Source organism: Falco naumanni, chromosome 3 (assembly GCF_017639655.2).
Source record: "Falco naumanni isolate bFalNau1 chromosome 3, bFalNau1.pat, whole genome shotgun sequence".
NCBI classification, from domain to species: Eukaryota; Metazoa; Chordata; class Aves; order Falconiformes; family Falconidae; genus Falco; species Falco naumanni.
In genome coordinates, this window is record NC_054056.1 from 9,597,915 (window position 1) to 9,620,428 (window position 22,514).

Genomic DNA, 22,514 nt, shown 5'->3' on the forward strand with positions numbered 1-22,514 from the left:
CTCCTTTCCTTAAAGTATGTTTAAAGGAACGTTATTAGACTAAAGCTCAGCATAAAAACATGTAAGAGAGAAAAGGTGGAGAAAAGTCCACTGTGCAGTAACACATGCACACAACGCATATACACATGCACAACTGCTTATGACCAAACACTGTAGTTTCTGAAGGCCATTTGTAATAAAAGGGTAAAGGGACACATGATGAAATTAAAGGCTGAAAAACACAAACCTGATACAAAAACAGCATTAAGAAATACCATATAATTAATCTATGCAACATGCTGTCACGTGGAATTTAAGGCAAACTTTTATATGCTGGTGCCCTAAGTTCAGCTTAGCTAAGTAGCATACAGACAACCCCAGATCTATTGCCCAGGATTATGCTTCTGCATTGGAGTATACTTTAAAAATCACTTACTGAACTGTATCGTCCACTGAAGCACAAGATGCTGGCCAGTATCAAAGGCAGGAGACTCCACCGATGGCTCCTCAGCCTGGATACATTCTAGCAATGCTCTTCTAGAATTGTTCTGAGCTGCCCAGACGCTGGTCCAGAAGCTCTTTCAGGGTAGGGAATTCTCTGTGTTCTTGTAGCCAAAAAGCATCTCGCCTCTGCACAGAGCTGGGATCCCCACATGCTGTTACAGTACAAATAAGAACAGTGCCCCATTAATATCCCAGAAATTCAGAAAACTGGCCTTCACCTTGTTTTGAAGGACTAAAGGAGAAAGAGACTTAGAGTTCTTCATACTTCATTACATCTGCCTCCTTTAAAGTGAGTTTCCTAATTTTGATGTGAGATTTTCATAACACAGTTTGGAAAAATGTGAGTCAGCACCAATAAACTTTCTTGACTTGTGCTCACCTGAGTAGCTGAAACTAGCTGACTCAACAGAAGATACTCTGCTAGTCCAAAGGAATTTGCAGCTTGAAGATTAAAAAGCTTACACTGGACCTTACTTTTTTCCTCATATCTCCTGGACGTGGCCACTGGGAGCTCCCTTTGTCAGGACAGTATTTTTTTCCATAAGTCTGCAAGCAAGAAAGTCATAAACTAGCCAGCACAAAAAAGATCAAATAATTTTTTAACATCTGTCATCAGAAATGCTGTCCCTTGACTTCTCAGTCCAAGCTTTAGAGCTGTCCAGAGAGTGCTCAATTATGCTTAGGCTGTACTTTTATTAGAATCATAGCAAGCTCTTTGCCAGGGGATTGAACTCTGAAAAATGACCCCCTCAAAACTTGCAAGCCCATTGTCAGTGGCTCATTAGGCCTCCAATGAAAGGTGGGTCATAAATGCTATCACCTAGCCATGACAAAATTTCAAGTGCTTTGCTCATAGTTCACTCTGACCATGGAACAGCTTCTGAACAGGATTAAATACAGCAGAAGTAAGCCTTGGTAACTGCTTCACAGCCACTCTACCCCCAGATCAGTTCTCCGCAGCATCCACCTTCTATGACACTTACTAAGCATCTTCCCAGTAAGTCAAGGCAGTGATGTTACCTCTTGTTTTGCAGATGGATGTTCAAAGCTGGTATGAAGTGACTTGCCCAAGGTAACACAGAAGTCTGCAAATGCAGTGACCTGAAAGGAGTCAAGTGTCTCATCTAAAAGACTCTCCATCCCCTCCCATGGTTACGTGGAAAAGGGTCCCTCCTCCATTTACTCCAGGCCCTAAAGAGTGGACATGGGGTTGGAGAAACTGAGCCTTGTAAATTACCATTAAAAGCAACTCCTGCTAAATTGCAGAAACAAGGAAATGCTGGTCGACTAATGCTCCCTTAATCCCTCGAACTTTTTAAATAAAGACCTGCTTTATCTTCAGCAGTTCACCTACAGCTGCTCAGCTCTGACTTGTTAACCTCTTGCAATAATCATCATGTTGGGGAGCTCTAGTCACTGACAAGTGCGGAGCACAGTATTTCTCCAAATGTTTTAAGAAGATGGTCCCTGCCTAAAGAGGGTACAGTCTAAAGGACAACAAATGGATATAATGTGGAGTAGTGAGAGGCACTGTAAGGGACTGAGAGTGTCAATTAAGCCACAAGCCACTGTGCTGAAGAACAGCATTCCTTGTGTTGCATCTGTCATGGTGAAGGCACCGCTGCCGTCCTTTGTATGAAAGCAAGACACCTAAACTGCCCTGGCGACATTCATATTACTTTACCAAACCCCTGGAACTCTGAAGCTTTGGTCGCCAGAATGCACTGCAGCTATAATGCTAAGTTCCCAATGGGAGATACAGCCAGAGTCACAAAATTTGGGTCAAAAAAATTCAAACCTTTTCAAAGAGTGAATGAGCTTTGAATATAAATAGTTTCAATCTACAAGTCTGGGTGCAGACAAGAGCAAATCTGAAAGGAGTATCAGGGAACAAATGGGTGGTTCTGGTCTTGTTGCCTGACCTCCCATAGTTCTGAAAACTGCAACAAGAGCTGGACAAGAAATTCAAGTCTTCAGGTAGCTGCGATGCTCAGAGGCCTTTCACAATGGCTTCTCTTTTACCAGCTCCTGCCTGATCTACCTTCTTTTTTGCCTAGTAACACATGGGAACTGCAAGAAAATGAATGCCCCAGAGGCTGTCATCAGCTTTCAACAAGGAACAGCCTCTTTATTGTCTGCAGGAGGCAGATCTGAAAGGCAAGGAACCAAGACATACAAGTCACCAAGCAAGAAAAGCCTGCAGCCCTTGGGTGGACTGCAACAGGCAGGTCAGGAGGGAGGGCAAACCAGCTCTTCCCAGCACATCTGTCTCCATCTCTGCCTAAGCGAGGAGAAGCTTAATTATCTCACGCTGGAAAATAGAGAAAAAAAGAGCCTGTCAGTATCAGCCTGCTCAGACAGAAGCACAAAAATCAAAGGGGCAGCTTTTGCCCTCATCTCATGGAGGCGACCTGCAGAGACCTTTGCTTTGCAGCCCAGCCCAGTGGCTGGAGCATCTTCAGTGCTTGAATCTAAAGGCCTCTGAAATGTGAACAGCTGCACCACAGTAATCCCCAGTGCCCACATCTCCAGCCATCAGGGTAGCCCAGCCCTTCAATATTGCTGATAAGCTCCCTCTGCTAGCGTTATGTTCAAGGAGGGGAGCATAACTGTGCACACATGAATGGTCAATGCAAAGCTGCTAGTCTGCACAGCTATTCATTTTGCACCTTCACATTAAGACCAGGGACAAGCTTTATAGCATAAGTAAATCCATATGATTGTGCTAAAAGCCATCGCTTTTGAAAGGGGAGGCTGAAAGAATAGGTCTGTTCCAATACACTGGAGATATGAGGAATCCTGAATTAGACCCAGGCAGCCGTGGCTGGAGAGAGTTTTTAACAGAATGGAGTTGGGAAGCTAAATGCCAAGGCAGCCTTAAGCACGGTAAGTTAGATCCAGTCCTGCATTTCAGCACCAGGGAGATCAAACCAACTATCTTCCCACCTATGACAAAACACTTAGTGAGCAGTGTGTGTGCTGTTTTTTTTCAGACAGGATTCAGCTCCAGGTGGGCAAAGTTGCACCCACCAAGGATGAATCTGACACCACGTGTGGGCGCATGTTTCACTCCAAAGCGAATCCTGAGGTGCTGATCAGTGTGCTGATTCAGACAGAAGCTTTGCTGCCTGAAATAAGCTTTCCCTAGCTGTGAAGTGAGAAGCAGAGCTGAGCAGAAGCCAACTGGGTAAACCTCACGCTGTATGCCCTTCTGAACAAAAGATCTGTGCCTGGCCTTGTCTCCCATGTAACGAGTGGATCACTGTATTTGGTGTCAGCAATATGTGGACCATGCTGCTTCTTGGCCTGTGTCCTTCTAGGGACAGTAAACAAACTGTTTCTCCGTTAGACTTCACACTCCATTGTTAGTTTTTCCAATGTATCTACTAACTTGGGTCCGGAATACCCTGTATCTCCGTACCCTGGAAGCAAGATACAGTTTTGCAAGGCTGGCTGCACTGGCAGCCATGAAGACTCGAGGTGTCTGTGGAAGTTCAAGCCCAGTTTCTTGCTTCTCGGTGCAGCCCGTCTAAAGCTGAACCCAGGTGCGTGCTGTGCGTAAGAAGTAACCAAAACCAACTGGCAACGTACCACTTTACTGCACACAACACTGCTGTCCCTAACAGCAGCAATTAGCCCACAGCCCCTCTGCAAACCCTGGTTTGTGCAGAGCACAGTCTGCTCACAGCCCTGACTAACCCCCGGTACCTTCTTCCAGCTGTACCAGGCATGTAGGGAATACTGAAAACAATGATGGAAAAACCACAGCTTTCACCTCAATGCTAGTATCAAGACTGGATTTAAGCAGATGTTGTAGGTAGGGAAGTATCTCCTGGTCTAGCAAGAACTCACCTGTGCATGTCCTCTTGTTTTCATGCAGTGTGTAGTCAATCCGACAGCTGCAATAGTAGCCCCCCACGTAGTTGTGACAGTGATGATTGCAGAGGGGTTCACCGTCAAACAGCTGTTTGCACTCATCAATATCTAATGGGTGAAGCACAGAATTAGGCAACCAACACCCTTCAACAACACTGTCTCAGTCTGAGCCAGTCTATGTTTGCCTTTGCCTGCTGTGCCCTTTGGCATCTGCCTCCGTACGATGAAACTGCCTTCTCCCACCTAACACCAGCAGCCACAGCGTATGAGAGCGGAGGGAAGCACCAACGCCACCACGGCTGCGTCTCTTCTACCTACAAGAAGGACTGGTCTCTTACCTTCAGCAGCATAAAAGGCCTCAAAGCCTGTGAATAGTTTCTCATTGGAGTAATCAGACCGAAACACTACCATGAGGTTGTTGTCAATGGAGACGTATGTCTTGTTGCCCGGAGCCTCCTCCGTGTCCGTACTATCCTTTCCACACAGCGTAGCCAAGGTCCTCCCACCAGAGCTCAGCTGTGAAATGGGCAAATGTACCAGATGAGCACAGGGCTTTGCTCTTCCCAACCTGCTGCCACAGCTTGGAAAGCATGTGTTTAACGGTGTGAGAAAGGAGGCTTGCATGCTCTCAAAAGGTGCTTCTGGAGGTCAGTCCAGATCCAGATCCAGATAAGATTTCCCTTATTTTGTGTGAGTTAAGCCCATAATTTTGCCTCCCTTTTTCCTTTCAGAGGCCCATATAAAGCTGTGATACCAGCCTGGGCTACCAGCACAATGCTTTCTTTATAATGCTCTTGTTAACTTGGTGCTTTCAGTGACAGTCAGATCTTGGTAAAACCAGAGGCAACTGGGGTAAAAAGGTTTCATACACTGACAAATCCAAAGGTATAGTAAGAGATCTCTTTAAACTAGTGACTCGCTCTGTGATTAATTTATTCCACTTCCGGCTCATCATTTATCTCATGTTTTAATACAAGAGAAATGTTCTCATACATGAGGTTCATGTTGTACATGGTAGTGATAGTACCGTGTACTACAGACCTACCAGAAATGAGTACTCTGTCCTGCCCAAAGGGAAATTACATGAGGAACAACATGGATTTGGGGAATGGGAGCAACTTGCCCTATAAAAGAATGGAAATGAGATCTTCCTAAATGGCAACAAGGCTGCCCGATCTAAGTGCTGCTGATGCACTGGTTCTGCATACTCCCTGTGACACAGCTTCCTCTTTAACGTGTGTCAGGTCCATGCAAACGACAGAAAGAGGGCAGAGGCAGCATGGCCTCAAATCCATGACAGGGCTGCCCGGATTAGAGCACATGCCAGCAGCACATGGAGTACAAATCTTTCAGGGACACCACTTATCACTCAAAGGCTTCCAGTATCTTTGTTTCTTTTCCTGAGGTTGCTTCTCACATTAGCCAGCAAACACACCATTTGCAAGTGTTGCAAGTGCATGTTTAGACAAGCTGACAGTATCTTGTTTAGACTATCGGTTACACTTTAAGGTCTCTCATACCCTGTGTAAAGCAGTACTTGTCAATTTAAAACACATACTGTAACTTCAGCAAAATGAAGCTCAGATGTTGTTTTGGGCAAAATTTCAAGCCTTTTGCTTCACAAGAGGGGAATCAGAATTTTCTGAGCAGAAACAACTCCAGTTTCAGATGTTCCAACATAACAACCTGTTCTATTTCCTGGTCCCGTGGGCCTCAATAAACACATAATTTAGAAATCAGCTGAGCCTGAACTTTGCTAGCAGACTAGAATCAAGTGCAATCAAGTTACGTTGGGCCCTGCGTGTGTCCAGAATCACATATACACAGTTATTAACAACCTAGCCTGCTACACATTGCCCTGCCCTACACATACCTTCACATAATCGTATTCACACAGGTAGGACAGCTCCAGATTGAAATGGGTGAAGTAGATACGGACAGAATATCCCTTGGGGACAGTAATATTCCAGATTCTCTCCTTGTGATTTGGGTAGACATTTGGGAAGTTGGGGGATGTGATCCTCCCATACATTTTCTGCAGCACAATGCTACTGCTTACTCCACTGTAAAGCACAGATAGCAAGACAAACAGCCTGTGTCAAAGGAACAGAGATTAATGGAGAAAGAGTGAGCACCAACTCAGATCATATCCCAAAACCCACACGTCCCAGTTGCTATTCTCGACACCAAATCAGTTATCTCAGCGCTAGAGGAAATCCTCATGTCCAACACCCTTCTCATTCAAAACCAGAAGAAATCGGGAGGTATCAGTGGAGTCATACTGTAGTAACAGCTAAACAAGATGAGGATCACCCTCGTGCCTTCTCAGGCCTGCACAAAACCAAGTGGCCAGAGGAGCTGGGGAGGTCCCTGCGACTGCACTCACCTCATATCGTCTTGCTCTCCTGTCTGAGCCTGCTCAGCTCTGAGCCCTGGGGAAGGAATCTCTTCTGATGTATTTGCATTTGGGGGTGGATGTATTTATTGTGTGCGCTCTGCTGTGTTTGTCTGGATGTTGAACTCTGATGTTTATCTCCCTTCCACCCCCTTCAGCCTCCCGAGTTCTGGGAACAGCAATCACTAGAAACCAGGCTTGTTTTCAGCCCATGAGGCCTCAGTCAATGACAAGGAGAGGCAGACAGAGATGGAGTGGATGGATTAGGAATGCTGCAGGCTCTTGGAGGGAGCCGTAGTATCATAGCTCTGCAGGAAGGCAGGCAGTGGGAGGAGGTACAGAGTGGCTCCAGACAGTGTCTGCACGGGGGAGTGAGGGAGGCTGGGCAATGCTCTTTCTCTCTAACCAACTGATCTACAATTGCTATTAATGCAAATGACATATTACTGGAAGTATAGTTTTTTCCATTGTCAGAGCAGGAAGGTGATGAAAACAAAATAATGGGGCACGTTACAGGATTTCAGAACAGCAAGTGAGTCTGGCTAGATGGTTCTGTGTAATGGGGCAGGAATACTCAGGCAACACAACACCACAGCACAGAAGTTCCAGAGATGCAAAGTCTCCCAGTTCCCAGCTGCATAGTTTAATCCAGTACAAGCTTGTGTTGACCAAAACCTGCTCCATACCTTGTTCGTACGTATAGATTGCTTTATATTCTGTCCATCCTGGAACACCCACAAGGTGAAACGATACTTAATAATTTTCTATCTTTTGAACCTGGCTTGCTACAGAAACAAGACAAAAATCCTCTGTGCTCACATCTGCCTGTGTAACCTAGCTTACTAACTTTAAAAGCCCAACAGTCAATTTCTACCAAATTTGGCAGAAAAGAAGCAGTTCCAAGGGTATCAGTGCAACGGAGACAGACAGATGAATGAAAATGAACTCCTATTACCAGGGATTCTCTTGAGGAAAAGCCGGAAAAATTAACTCAAATTTCTTTTAAACATTCGTGGATCCACACAGGGGTTTCACTCTGCTGTCAGACCCCAGGGAATCCACCTGAGAAAGCCAATGCTACAGGACATAAAGCTTTATTAATTCCACTGCTTGCAGACTGCTTCTTTCCAAGTCAGCCTTTAGGTTTCCCACAAAACTCCTATTCCAGTGCATACAGAGACAGGCCTAAATTTACAGAGAGCGAAAAGCCAGCTACCTTAATGCTGAACCTAGGTCCCACCTTTTCCCTGACAAAAATGGACAGAGGGCAGGGAACCTGATTTGCAGCAGGGAACAGACTACTGCACTGCACATACAGGAAATTTATACCGAGATATCCTGTAATTAAATGGACATCTTTTGATACTCATTTTTGAACAGCCAAAAAATCATTACCCCAGGCAGTGAAGCTGGTGCTGGCAGGAAAGCAGGAGTTATTATATGAACAAAACTAAAGCAAATAAACCATCCAGTACCAGGCTGCAAACAGAAAACACCATTTAATAAAAGTGAAGGAGAAACCAGCAGCAGTAATAATTACTTGCATAGCAGCAGCACCTACAAGCATTGTTAATGGAGAAGAACCCAGAGGGGACTAGCTTTTCCCATGGCCCACTAGCTGCTAAAAAGATCCTATCAACACATGCAAGATGTGGACTTTACACTGGTTAGAAAAGAGAAAAGAGAAAGAAAATTTTGCAAAAAAAAAAATTAAAATCAACCTGTGCCTAACTGAGCTGGTGCCTGGTTCCCACAGACACAAATACTTCCAGAAGCATCCCACATCAGGCTTCCTGCTCAGTTTAGTAGCAAAGGCATGGAGAGTAAATTCTAATCCTAGGTCTGAAAAGTTTCTCACAGCTCCAGAATTTGATGAGTCCCCTGAAGCTGATGGTTCCTGCTTAGCACTGAAGTACAAAAGCTGGCTTAATAAATTGTAATCCTGGAGACTGAGAAACTGAATGCTAGGTGCACATACTGGCTTTCCTCTGGCATGGTCTGTGGAGAGTAAAAACTGCTGTGATTTTAGTCCTTAGCAACCTGATACGAAGACCAAAAACATTGTCCCTGTTTCTTTGCCCAGAAACCTTCCACATCCAAAAAGGCTGCTGGGCATCAGCTAGCCAGGTGCAGCAGTATCTTGAGAACAGTGTGACAGCTCAGCTCAGCTCAGGCCCCACAGATGCTCCTCTTGCCCACAGTTTCCCTTTCCTCTGCACAACACTAAGTCAGCCTGAAGACTGAGTGGACTTCATCCATGTCACTGCAGTTTCCAGTGCTCTTTAAATTGCCAAGTTGCTGACCCACTTTAGGAAGCTTGGGTGTTATCTGAAATGACAGATGCCTCTTGAGAAGTCTGCCCAGCTGTCTTCTTGTGCCCCTGTCTCTTTCCATGCTTGAGGGCTGGGGTAGCATAAAGGCCAACCCTCATTTTCAAGAGAAACACCAACATGTGTTAAAGCCAAGTTCAGAGAAAGTATTTCCCCTTGAAAAGAAATTTAAAAAATCTTTTGTGGAATGGAGGAATATGGAATGACGCAGAGATACTAGAGAGCCCTCATGTTCTTCCTCAGACTGTGTAGTCTCTCAAAATATGCTTTTACTACTCGACACTGAGGTCTCTCAAGGAAAGGTTTCAAATCCCTCCTGTGGCAACAGCAAGTGCAGACAGCTAAGCCAGGCACATGAATAAATCAGCAAGAGTAGAGCTGCTCAGCCAACACAGTGCCCCTCAGGCTGGTACCGCTAAGATCTAGAGACCTGATCTCCACTTTCCCTGCAAAACCAGACAGCAGCAGGAACCAGCTGAAAAGATGAGAAGGCTGGAAACCAGCTGTGCAGCTAGGGCCTTCATCAAACTTGTGTGAGATCCAGGCTAGGTCCCAGGGTAGCTCTTCAGTTCAGATTTCCCTCTGACCCCAAGTTTTGAAATTGCAAAAACGTCACCTGAGGTAAATTCTGTTAAAACTATGCTCCTACAGAAAGAGCTTCAGCTGTGACAGACTTGTAAAAATGAAGTCAACCCAGCCCCATATCCACTTAATCAAAAAAATTCCGGACAGCTCTATTCTCAAATGGACCATGCAAAACCACACACTGCCTGAGAAAATCATCTTGTGCCAGGGGAGAAAACCATCCTGGGTCTTTGAAAGGCAGCTCCTGCATTCTGACAGCAATTCCATGAAAAGCACTGCAATGACTGATCACAGTCAGGACCAGATGTTTCAGGTGCAATGAACGGGACAGCAAGCGTCTGAGTGTGCCTCCAGATCCAAAATGCAGGTTCAGTGCCAAAGCAAGAGGCTGATTAATGAATGGAGGAAAAGCACGGACAGGCTTTCCTGGCTTCTGAGACAGTGCAGTCACCTTACATAGCAGTGGGTATCCTTGTGTCACAAACCAGGAGAGCAAATGAGCGTAATAGCTGCTTGCTGTGATCCCTGAAGACATTGCTCCCCACTGCCCCTTATTTCTCAAATGCCAGCTGCCTCTGCAGAGCCCTAAGAGATTTCTTGGATGCTTGCTGTTCCATGGCTAAATCCAATCCTCCTGCATTGAGGGGTTCAGAGGACTGGGGGGAGTAAATGCAACAGCAGAAAAGGCGTTCTGTTTCCCTATTACAAATCAAATAGCATGACTGACATCAAAAGACAAGCACACAGACGGAGCAAGCAGAGCATGGAGTGGGGCATGGGGAAGAGCCTGGCTGCTTGGCTGCTGTGAAACAGGAAAAAAAAATCTTTCTAGGAGAAAAAAAGCAGACAGAGAAGGCTCATGCAATGGGGCAAGACACTTTCTTCTGGGGCATGCTTCCCTCCTTCCCATGCTGTCTACTGCTACCTCATTGTTTTATATTGTTTGCAAAGAAGGAGTCCAGCTGCTACAGAGTGCTACAGCAGATTTCTCCAGGAGCAAAAAAAAATTACTGGACTTGTCCTCTCTTGCACTAACTGACTTCCAAAGGACAGCCAACGCAATTCTATAGTGTCGTCCTCATCTGAAAGCACTCTGATCTGAGCTCAGATTGTCTAGAAAGATCAACAAAAAATCTGGGGTAAAGATACTGGTTGACAGTTTTGCTTCTTTGGCATGAACAGAGCTCTCAAAACCAAGGGTAACTATCATCTGCATGGGGCTGGTCTCAGACTGTGAAACACGACCTCTCCAGGAGCACCACAAAGCTCAGAGTGCAAAGTACATGTCTGTGAATGTGTCTCTGTGTGTGCACATGCATGTATTAGAAACTATGCATACACAATTTATACATTATGTATGTATACACACTCAAAATGGTAATGTTTAAATAACTTCTGTTCAACTACACAGCTGCAGAATCCAAAGGCAGGTAATTTTCATGTATGGCAGCCTACTTCAGCCACCGCATGGATGGATGTGTATGTATTCACGCACCTGACTATGCAAATTCCAGGGCAAACCCCTGCATTCTACACACTCATCCCCTTGGGAAGGGAATATGACAGCACGCAAGTAAGAGATGCTGGTCACATTGCTCTGCCTTCTCCTGGAAGAACTCCAACTCTACTATGGGGAAGGCAGCGTAAGAACTGCACAGGTCAGGTTCTCTTCCCCTCCCCATCTCCCCAGTGCCATTAACCTGAGTCTCAAAGCTACCGTCTTGCTCCCGCCCACATCCTTGGTAGCTGCAGCATGTCTGCTGGGCTGGCTCCAAGTCTGTGACTTCACCGGAGCAGCTGTTTGTGCTGGGATGTGAATTTGGTTACAATTCAGATAGAGCTAGAGCCAAAGCTATGAAAACCACCGCTGTCTTCTCTCCAAGCAAAGATGCTATGCACATTACAGGCACAGCCAACATACTTTCCTTCAGTAAGCCTGCCTCCGAACTACTAAGAGGAACAAAGGGGATGGGTGTATAACACATGTCTAACATGTATCTCTTGTCCAACATTAAGTCTCACGCAGGGAAGGCAGACCGGGGGCAACAACAAAGAAAAGCAAGAAAAATGCATCAAATCTCTGTACTAGGTGACCCAAAGACCAACCAAGAACGAGCCCATCAAGAACTCCCTACTGTGAATGGAGTGAGGCTAACCAAAATCCTCCCCTGCACCTATCGCAGCCTCATTCAGCAAGCAGCTTGGCCCTGCAAAGCAAGTAAGAGACTTTTCAGCTCCCAGAACGGTAGCCAGGTATGACAATCTCATTTAGAGAGAGTTGCTTGTGGTTTACACACGTGTCACAATGACTGGAAGGCCTGGAAAGTCACTTGCCAGCTTAGAAAAGGCTATTAGCATGTGCCATTTCCTCCAGTGCACAGGCTCCAACAAGAGGATCCACTTGAGCAGTAGCCTGTCTCCAAAATCATTCTCTGTCAAGGGAGAACTGAAAAGCAAGCTTGGCAGAAGAACTATATCCATCTCCTGCTGGAGCTTCCATATAATCCCCCACTGTTACACCCTTTCTTAAACAAAGCTCAAACCCTTCCCCGTCTGCAGAACCAGACTCTGCAGAGTACAGCGACCACCAACAAGCTTGGGATGAAGTCCCAGTTTTTCAAAGAAGGGGAACCCAGACCTCATCTTCCACAACAAAACTACAGCAGGCAAGTTGCTCTCAGCTGAGAGCACAAGGTCTGCCTTTGGAAGTCAGAGCTTGGCTGCTTGTCTCTATTTCCATCCCCCTTTCATTTCTTCCTCCTTTCATGACTGCTCTTCCTCTACATGAAATGATTAACACTGTGAAGAACTGTATTCATCTCCCAAATGTATAACTTGCTGAGACTGGAGGAGACAATAAATTCCTGAGGCTCTGTCTCTGCTCAGGAAGAGGGAGAAGCTGGGAAACGTGCTAAAGAACAGGTTTCAACAGCATTAGGACTGGCAAATTCATTAAACTCACTTGCAACAGGCTCCTTGTCCATATGTACATCCAAATGCATTTTCTATTCACCCCTGTTCAACTCAAAAACATTTTTCGTCATTTCTCTTCCTCTGCAATTGTCCACAACCTCAGGTTTTTTTCTAACAAAGAGGCTATTACCCCACTAATCCAGATAAACAGTAAAGTCAGCCCACAGGAAGAGCTACTGCTCAGACATTAAAGAGTTAGTACAATACATGGAAACAGACAAATATTCGCTCTGGCTAAATTCTCACTGAATACAGACAACCTCATTCCTGCCTTAGAGAAAACAGATTGAAGGCCCTGTCAAGAGTCAACAGTTGCATCAGTCAGAACCTGTACATTAAAATGCCTGTAGCACTCCAGGGAAAAAGAAACCAATCCACCAAGCAACCACCTGTGCTAAACTTTTGCTTACCACCTCAGTGGAATAATATGCTTTTCCCAACTCTTTCAAATCAACCCCCCTTCAAAGAAGTCTGAGATCCCTGATTGTTCTCCTCTCTTTGGAGAAGAAAATAGAGTAATGTCTAGATGCACTGCCTTTTACAAAGGCTGGCCTCATCTATCTCATCTTTAATGTCAAATCTTTCTGCCCAAAAGAACTGTAAGTGTTCTAACTGAACGGTGTCCACCAGTTTAGATATAAACTCATTTTTTGCCAGAATTCCACCCTGAAGTTCTTGTTTCTTGCCCTAGGGAAAAAAAAAACCAAACAAAAAACCAGAACAAGAAGCCCACCAAAATGCCAGACAGGAGTTCTGTGCTGCATGGATGCTCAGCTGCTTTGCTCATTTTTGCTTCTCTCGCAGAAATCTTCACAAAGCATGACCAGCAAAACATCCTTTGCTCCTGTGTGCTTTTGCTTTGGGCAATGTCAAACATTTGGATTTGAGGTGAGATTACTATTGTTTCATAGAGAAATTTAACTTTGTCTTTTAAATGAGTGGGACACTTACCTGGGCTTCCTTCTCCTCACTTTTCAACACAGTTAGTGAAATCCGTAACAGCAAAGTTCCAGCAGGAATCCTGAACAAAGCTTGAATAACAGAGGGAATCTGCAAAAAGAAAATAACAGCTTTTAAATACAGTTTTCAACAAAACACAATTAAATAGAAGCATTACAAAGGAGGAGTGAGCTTGTGCCAACACGGCACCGTATTCTGTCTCAGAAACATCTGCATTTCAGAGATAGGGAGAGCTATAACCTGACTGCACAAAACCAAATGCTCAGGTGTTGGTACTCAAATACTCCCTGGATTAAGAGGTTACCTGACTGCTGAGTGTAAGTGATTACATATGTGACTTCTTCACAGCTGCTGGACATATTGCCACCTGTTTTTACCTACTAACAGCAGGCCTACCACTTCTGGAGCCTCAAAGCTATACGCAGAAAAAGCCCACTAGAAAGTGTTGACGTACCCTGGAGGCACTGGGCCTGCTGGCAAGCAAAGGGAGGCTTGACGGATGCTATAGCCCCTGATTTAAAATCAGGCACCGAGTCTATGAAAGTACATCCTAAATTGCCACAGCCATAATATCTGCCAGCGACTTCCTAAGGCATAACGCCATTAACAAAGACCTGAAGACTTGCTAGGGAAATAGGTCTGTTAAATTAGCCCATATTTACACCTCTAGACTTGAGAAGCAAATTTGCAGCTGAGCAGGATCTTAGCATAGAAGTGGTCAAGTCCTTGGGTATGAGCGTGGCTGAGATGCCCACAGGAGCCCGGTTCCAGGGCCACCTTCTGCTAGCCAGAGCTTACTTTGCTCTAGCAATGCTCAGCTTCACTGGAAAGGCAAACAAAATCATTTGGCTATAAGCAGAGTAAATTTCATACAAGGATTTTGGATCTAACCCAGCTTCTCACCTGAATGCCAAGGCACTCACTGCACAGAGTACTTAACGGTTTTAGTCAAGCTCTGAGCCTCCTTAGCTAACAATGTAAGCCTAGAAGAAGAAATTCTGGATGGTCAAAATGAAAATACTTCAGGTACATGTCTGTGGGGCAGGCAAAGGGGAAACAGTCTTGTTATAGCTTGTGTTTATCTAAAGTGGCAAGAGCAATATAGAGCCACCGAGCAGCCAGCAAATTAAAAGATCATTGCATGTAATTTAAATGTTCAGCTGGGATCCCCTGAGGCCCAGTGGGAAGAATCTCTGAGGAAAGGAAGATATTTTGTTTGATGTATATTAGCAAGGAAGAAACTAAGCCAGAGCACTAGCAACGGCTGGAAGAATTATTCTTGCTGAAGTCAGATTACTCTAACTTGTCCATTAGCTTCTGCTTAGCAGCACTGTAATGACCCAAAATTGCAGCTGACAGATTGGTGCTGAGAGTTTGTCTCATTGAGGCTACTGCATGTGGATGGGCCATTATTCTTTCAATTTTGGTCTCTGATGCCTGTTAACATACATTAGGCTTTTCCATATGGTGTTTCTTAGCCTGGTGTCCAGGGCAGCTGCCTGGGCCTCTGTCCCCACCCACATGCTCAGGCCCTGTCTAATGAAAATGGATGATGGCCCCAGCTTAGTAATGGGACACAGATGGACCAAATGATTTTTTGCTTTGAAACATATTTTCATTTAAGCAAGTCTCCAAAGACTGTGAGGTTTTTATTCTTGTATCACTGTAATATTCCCCCCTAATACACTGCAATCTTCAGACAGGTGAGGAATTTAAAGTTGCAAACTTTCAGTTTAACTGGATCTAGAAGTCTACAGACCAATGTCCTGTTCTAGAACTGCTGTTCTGTTGATGCCCTTGGCAGTCACTTACATGTTCTCTCACTTTCCTCCTCTCCTACCTCACCTCTTCTGCTCATACTGAAAGATCTTCAGCATGAGAAGCAGCACTTTTTTTTGGCAGATCTGTTAAAAGAAGGCCTGACAGCCTGTTGAATCAGCTTCAGCTGAGGAACTGTACTGCCTCCTTCAATAAAGATAGTAATGATAAATTAAACAGCTGTTTTATTATTATGAAAGCTTTGTGTAGACACAGCAAAAGAGGCCTCCACAGCTACACATGAGAACACATGACTGAGGGGACTGTGTAATGGGCATGGCAATCAAGGGTCATTTCCCAGTAGGACTCCTCATTCTTAAAGTTAAAGTTACTCTTCTTGTTAATAACGGTATTCCAAGAACAAACAGACACAAGCAGAGTCCAAATGCCAGAGAAGAGTCCAACACTTCCACACAATTTGTGGGAAAACAAAGCTCATCTTTCAGATGACACCAGTGTGGTACCATACACCCGCCAACGGAAGTGCAGAGCTGAGGTATGCAGTAGGCAAACACCTGCTGTAAAATGTAAAATGCTGTAAAAATACAGGGAGCCACCTGTATCTTGGGCCAACTGTCCTGTGCCATAAGTCCCCACTGCAGGCCTATAGCCCAGTGGTGTTCTGCAAACAGCATTTCACACACCTCTTACGCTAACTTGCTCTTGGTGGCCAGCCTGGGGCATCTCATACTTGGTTCCATGCAGACTAGACAGAATGCAGCTGCAGCCTGCATTGCCACAGTGATCTGGGAAACCACACAGAACAAACTGCCCCTTGCTGACTGCTTTGGTGAGCCACTTGCCCTGTGGTACACGCTCTAGGAGATGGAGTTCCCTCATGTTCTGCATCTGTACTCTGCACTGGGAAGTTCCCAACAGCTCACTAGTCTCCAGCTTCCCACAGTGCTCCTTGTTATTTGTGGTTTCTGCCCTCATGCTAAGTCTTTTCAAATAATCTGGAAATAACAGTCTTAATGCTAGGGCAGTGTCTGCCCATGACATCTCATTTACCAAGCAGTCTGTCTTCCCGGAGAGGGGAAGTCTAGTTAAGTGTTTCTGAGGGACAGGCCAGGTGTCTGCATGTGTACGTGTGAAAACGGGATGGGACTCAGGATAACAATTCTTCTCGAATCTCTCAGCCTTCATTACAATTCTTCTTTTAAGTGCCAGCTCTGATTTATGATCTGCCGTTCAAAGGCTCTGAAGGCCTGCAGCTACAACTGACCAGCTGTCAGAACAGGGCTTACAGAAACAGGAAACATATTAACCTGTCTATCCCCCCTGTCTAGATCCCGCAACTGATAGAGGAGCTGACAGCGTTAGTTCTTGGCATATTACTTCCACCGAGAGCATTGCCTAGGGCTGTGACTGAAGGTGGAGCCACCCAGAACCAAGTGAAGATTGCCCAGGGGCAGTAATTTGGACATAGCTGTCTCTTGTGCCCAAGACAGAGGCTTCCCGGATTGTGGTCCCCACTTTCCTGCTTGCTTCCTGCAAGATCTCTGGTACATTAACTGGTACTTCGCTTTGTCTCCTGTTAAATAGGAATGGTTATTCTTGGTTGATGCACAAGAATGTTGGCAAAGATGGATCATCTCACAGAGACTCCTTCATGAAAACTGCTAGTTAAATGAAAATGGAAGCAACAACTTATCTGAAAAGAACATGCAAATACAGACATGCACAGCCACTTTCTCCTCACAGCTGCAACACTAATTTCATATTTTATACCACAGCAACAACATAAGAAGATTGAAAACATGCAAGCCTGCCTGTGACTAAACGGTTAAAGGGTGGGAGGACATCCCCTTACCTCACTCTACTGCATTTACGTACCCTCTCATGCAGCTTCTGAGTCACACACTATTTAGACAGCTTTGCAATATGGAGACATTCCCATTTTTATTCTGGAACAGAGCAAAAGGCCAGCAGTGGCATTTTTTCTCAGTCATTCTGCTTCTAGCCCACTCTGTCCCACGGCATGACAAGCTGCCTTCCAGCACTGAACAGGGTTCAGTTATCCTTTTCGGAAGAGCAATCATAAGGCACTTTCCAGCCCGCTGGCTCCCAGCAGTGGGTAAATTCATCAGTTCACAGATGAAGATGAGCATTGCTTGCAAGCCAATATTTTAGAGTACAAAGACTGCTGTTTGCTCCCCATGGTTCTGGGCTCCTGAAGTGTAAATCCATGGATTTTTAGGCAGCTGCAGTTCCCTGCCTGTACACCTGCACCCAAACTTCTGTCAAGGCACCCTCACACCATGGGACTGATTTGCCTCTGACTAGATTAGCAGCACAAGGCCAAGAACAGAGGCAGAGCTCTCGAAGCAAAAAAGGCTTCACATGTGTGAAGATGTGTCCTGACCTCTGGGAATCACTCTGAGCAGGAGACTCGCTGCACAGATTCTTGTCCCAACTGGAAGAGTTAAAAGCTCTTACATTGTCACAGAAATATTCTCTTTTCCTTTTCTCTATTAAGCTGCTGCCTGTGCTGGGTTCACTAGCTAATGCAGATCAATACACCCAGTGCAATCTAGACAATCTGCTCTTGTTCAAATACATAGTCACAGCAAAATCAAGCAGATTTGAAGACTCTTCCTTCTATGCAACAATGACACACATATATATACACACACAATGTGTCTAAAATTATGGACTCTAAAACCATCACCGAAGGGACCGAAAGTGTCCTGGACAATTTCTGGAATGTACAAGCCAGGAGTGGGCAGCTTTCCACAACCATAAATCCTTGGCTTCTTCCTCTCTGTCAAGAGACCAAGATACACCATCCAAGTGCAGGCCAGTGAAATTGACAGTTTTTAGCAGCAGACTTACCTAAGCAGCAAACAATCTTACAATAGGAAATAGGCCCTACCTCAAGCCAAATTCAACAAGGTCTCAGCTGTAAAGATTGCTTTTTTTCTTTTTTTCCTTTTTTTACACTAAACATTAATTGGTTTAAAACAAGAGTCCTCCAGGTCCCCAAGGTACTGCTACGACATAAATTCCTCGTTCCCAGCTGAATGCCCTGAGCCCAGGGAAACACTACGCTCTCTCCTCTGGCGCAGCTACTTACTCCCTTGTGCACTGTAGTCATTCTCTGGGGAGGTGGAAGACATGGATTTGAATTTTTAGATTTCCTACACCTCCCAAATGCCTCCTCTGAGACTTTCTGTGAGCCCTACATAATTTTAACAAGTTGGAAGCAGACATGCTGGAAAGTTTGAATCTAGATCGAAACAGCTCTCTCTGAAGCTTCTATCTTAAGGGACTGAAATGCTGCCTTTTCTCTCTCCAAAGCTCCTATCTTAAGGGATTGAAATGCTGGCTTTTTTTCATTTGGTACCTCCCTCCCAAGGCTGCAAAACAAGACACAAATCTAATGAGTGAGAGCTCAGTCAGCTCCAAAGGTGCTGGAGTTAGCAGAGGAATACGCAGATCAGACAAGCTTGTTACAAGAAGGCTCACTGGCTCAGCACAGGTAGTTGAGCTGATTTCCCTTTGCAGGGGGTACAGCTGCTCCTCAGGAGCCTGGGTTACAGGCTGGTAGCTTCTAGAGTCTCTGCTTGTATTCCCAGGCTTCTGCAAAGGGCTTATTCACAGAAGCTGCTTGACTGCGTGCTGTTCTCCATTAGCTCCTGCCTTGCTCACGTGACACAGGCCCTGACTCAAATATTTCCTGCTTTAAGGGCTCAGTGATTATTATGAAATAAAAAGCAACTTTAACCACAGTAGATATTCTGCAGTAACACACCGTCAGAATCTTCATTCTAAAAGTTTCCCCTGTGCTGAGAAGTCCCAGATTGCTGTGTGTCTCTGGATAACTGATTTTTACCTACCTGCACTTCATCATCTACTGCCTTAGTAGTAACTCTGACTGTACTCCTTATGAACCTCTGAAGAAAAGCTCCACCTCTTAAATCATTACCGGAACAGTAGAGAGCACCTTCTGATTTCCCATCTCTCAGGCATTTACAGCATACAGACCTTCACATTACAGTTTCACCCAAAAGCGTAACACGTTAACACTCTCCGTCCTTCTGACCTAGTCTACAAAAACTACACTGCGCTGGTAACTCCCTCTCGCTCCTGGCATCCTCCTCTCAAATCCCTGTAAGTTCTATCAAGGTTCAGCAAAGACAGGAAAAATCCTCTGCATAAAACATCCTCCCAATTCACCAAGAGGTCATTTGTACTCAGGATTTGCTATGTTGCACATGTCCTACATGAAGCTACTGTACATTCTGAATGGGCAAGGTAATAGCTTCTTTCACCAAGCAGTCTTTATGGAATATAAAATGCATTTACAGTCTGCTGTTGCTGAGGGTTTTGTGAATACAGGAGCTCAGAGAGGTAACCGAAGTTAAATATTCAAAGCCCACTTCACAAGTTAAGAGATGCTTTCAGAGCTCAGAGAACAAGGTCACCAAACAAACCATTTACATTGAGTGAACAAATGCCATGTTTGACCTGTTATTCTTCCACTCAAAAAAACCTAGTGTGGCAAGAAAGTCAGCAGAGCCACAGGCAGAAGTACGTGTGGCATCATAGTTAGAACAAGACACAAGAGCAATGTCTCTTGGGTCGGTATGTCCCACCACCAAGCCTAAGGCATAAGGCAAATCTCGTAGCCCATACTGCCAAGATAGATAGGTAAATAAATAAAAGCAGCACTTTTATTTCACTCAACTCAGTGGAGAAGAGATTCCCCTTTACTGCAAACCCAGCTACTCTTTTCCCAGTTTGTATCTGATTGCTTATAGGCCATCAAGCTCAAACCAGGATTTTTATAAATAAATGGACTCACTGCTTTTCAAACACAGGTTTCTTGTTTCCAAGCAGAGCCAAATATGGTAACAACATAAGACAAAAGACACGCTGTGCGACATTAGGTTTCATTCTCCCTGTGATACAAGGTTTAACCTTGATTGTCTGTAGCTGTAAGCAGCGCTAAAGGTGCCTCACATGCCATGCATTGTTTGAGGATGACAGGCATAGGACCACCAGACTAGGCAGTACTGTTGTGTTCCCGCTAAATATAACTCCCTTCACCAGCTACCTGCAGACAGACAGGATCTTTGTGAAGTCTGGTCAGATTGCAACTCTCCTTTGTCCGAGGCTGAAAACGCACACAGTGAAGTATTGATTCCCTGCTAGCTTGCCTGACAGTATATATTAAAACAAGATCTTCACTACTAAAAGAACATACAAACAAGTCACCACAGAGGGTACTAAATTCCAAATTAATACCTCCCCAGTTCCTCTGCTGTATCTGTCCACATATGCGGATGCTTTGATCTCAGAATAAACGAGATTTACACTGTTTTCACCAAGGAATAAGCTACTTTGAACTACTTCACTTTTATCATGGGATAGGATATGCACACATGGAGTTACCCCTGGGTACTGAACACGCTGTAGGCTCACAGCTGAACTTGTCCCCATGATAATTTCTTCAACTTGCCTGCAACTTGATGCATAAGCATGAGCTAGCTTGAGGTTAAAAAAATAAAATAAAAAAAATAATACAGTGAATATCAGTGGACCATACATTGAATTAGGCGAGGTCAGCACTGTGTGTGCTAGCTGACTTTAAAAGTTTGCTTTCTGGCATAATTTTTACTTTTTAATGTGTCTTCTTCACTTGTTTAAAAATCTGGAGATAGCTCATAGGTATTATTCACTTGCTCATACACAACACACAATTATTTTGAGCTGTGACATGATTTTAAAATGAATTGGCTATTACATCTAACAGATAATATAACCTTACTCCTTTTTGCTTGACATATATGACTTACAATTTTTCTGTGAAAATTTGAATAGAAAATGCCCATATATGATGTTATTTATAACCCTTCGTTAAGCCCCTCCCATTGAATCTGATCTATCACGCTACACTCCCTAATATTAAATGCCATCATTAGGCAAGATCTCACATTGCTTCAGCATCAGCACATTGGCTTACCAAGGAAACTGCAAAATTAAATCCAACTCAAACACCGATTTCAGCACTGATGAAAGAAGCTGCTTCAACTGTGTTGGCCCCTATCCACAGCATGTGCACTGGCGATGCAGACTTCCCGCTTGGTGCTCAGCCAGTGTGCCTCAGCCTACATTAGCAGGAACCATCTGTAGGGATGAAAGAAGAGTTCAACTTCCAAATTTACTTCCAACCTTGAAAGCAGACAGACTACTCTCCCAGGAACCACTAAATAATACAGCATACACAGTTTGCTGAACAAGCAGTCTCTGTTAGGGGCAATCTCTATGTCCGTGTGGACAAGGATTTCTCACAATGGGTTTCTCATTTTCACTACACATTGTCTTGAACGTCATTATCACAGACAAGTTCTAATGGTGGATAATAAGGCAACTCTTATGAGAACACTTCAGGTACTAGCATCCTGGTTGGTCTCATACTGCTACACAGGTCTTAGTAACAATAATGGCTATAGTTAGCTCTTATACAGCACTTGTCACCCACGTATCTTACAAAAAATTATAAAAAGAGACAAGAGTTATTACCACAATTTATAGACAGGGAAACTGAGGTATTGAAAGGGAGGTAATGATAAAATGTGAATACCAACAGCAAAATGAGGCATAAAACCAGGTCTCCTGCATCCTAGCTGGGTACTCCAGGCAACACAGTTGGAAAGCTCCACATCACATTACCCATATACTGAATCGCTGAGTTCCCCCAGCAAGGATCTTTTTTCATTATGGAGTGAAAAATAAAACAAGCCACAGGGCTCTAACTCCTCCAGCAAGCCAGAGACACACAGCCAGAAATTTCCATGGCAAACGACACAGCGAAAACACAGCCTGACACAGAGCTAAGTGGCAGTGGCAAGCCAGCCCATCTAGGTGCCGGAGCGGTTGTATCACTCATTATTCAGGGAGAGCGGGGGAGTTGGAAGTGCTACTTCAACTGTAAGAAAACAGGCTGGCTGATGATTAATCCAAAACACTGATGTTGAGATGAGCAACCTCATGGTCACTGACCTCCAAAACCAGAATGTAAAGGTTCAAAAGTAAGCCACTGCAAATAACTACCTTCTCGCCAGTGGCCAGCCAGGCCTTTGAGACAG

General features: G+C 44.6%; 1 protein-coding gene and 1 long non-coding RNA gene across 10 annotated transcripts; both read right to left on the minus strand.

Annotated features, from left to right (window-relative positions):
* Positions 1-476: 476 nt before the first annotated feature.
* On the minus strand, positions 477-6,855 carry MASP2 (MBL associated serine protease 2). 9 transcript variants are annotated; one of them, XM_040587269.1, is made up of 7 exons: positions 6,746-6,849; positions 6,233-6,452; positions 4,768-4,875; positions 4,336-4,467; positions 1,504-1,584; positions 958-1,029; positions 477-635 (listed from the first exon to the last, which is right to left on the minus strand). In XM_040587269.1, exons 1-7 carry the CDS (start codon positions 6,748-6,750, stop codon positions 561-563), a joined length of 693 nt encoding a protein of 230 aa, XP_040443203.1. In that variant the 5' UTR covers positions 6,751-6,849; the 3' UTR covers positions 477-560. The 9 variants fall into 9 exon arrangements, with proteins under 9 accessions (XP_040443203.1, XP_040443206.1, XP_040443204.1 ...); XM_040587270.1 differs by having other exon boundaries at positions 545-635; positions 863-1,029; positions 6,746-6,855; XM_040587276.1 differs by lacking the exon at positions 958-1,029 and having other exon boundaries at positions 549-635; positions 4,698-4,875; positions 6,746-6,855.
* A 6,623-nt stretch (positions 6,856-13,478) lies between these two features.
* Positions 13,479-22,303, minus strand: LOC121085095. Its single transcript, XR_005826952.1, has 3 exons — positions 22,014-22,303; positions 21,389-21,552; positions 13,479-13,692 (listed from the first exon to the last, which is right to left on the minus strand). It is a non-coding gene; the product is annotated as an uncharacterized LOC121085095 (long non-coding RNA).
* Between the last annotated feature and the right edge of the window lie 211 nt (positions 22,304-22,514).

Bases quoted from the DNA above. Each gene is read 5' to 3' on its own strand.
- MASP2 (XM_040587269.1), bottom strand. The intron at 4,876-6,232 runs GTATGTGTAGGG...CCCATTTCACAG, and splicing joins GTGAATACGATTATGTGAAG to CTGAGCTCTGGTGGGAGGAC. The intron at 4,468-4,767 runs GTAGTGTTTCGG...TTCACCCATTAG, and splicing joins CCATTGACAACAACCTCATG to ATATTGATGAGTGCAAACAG.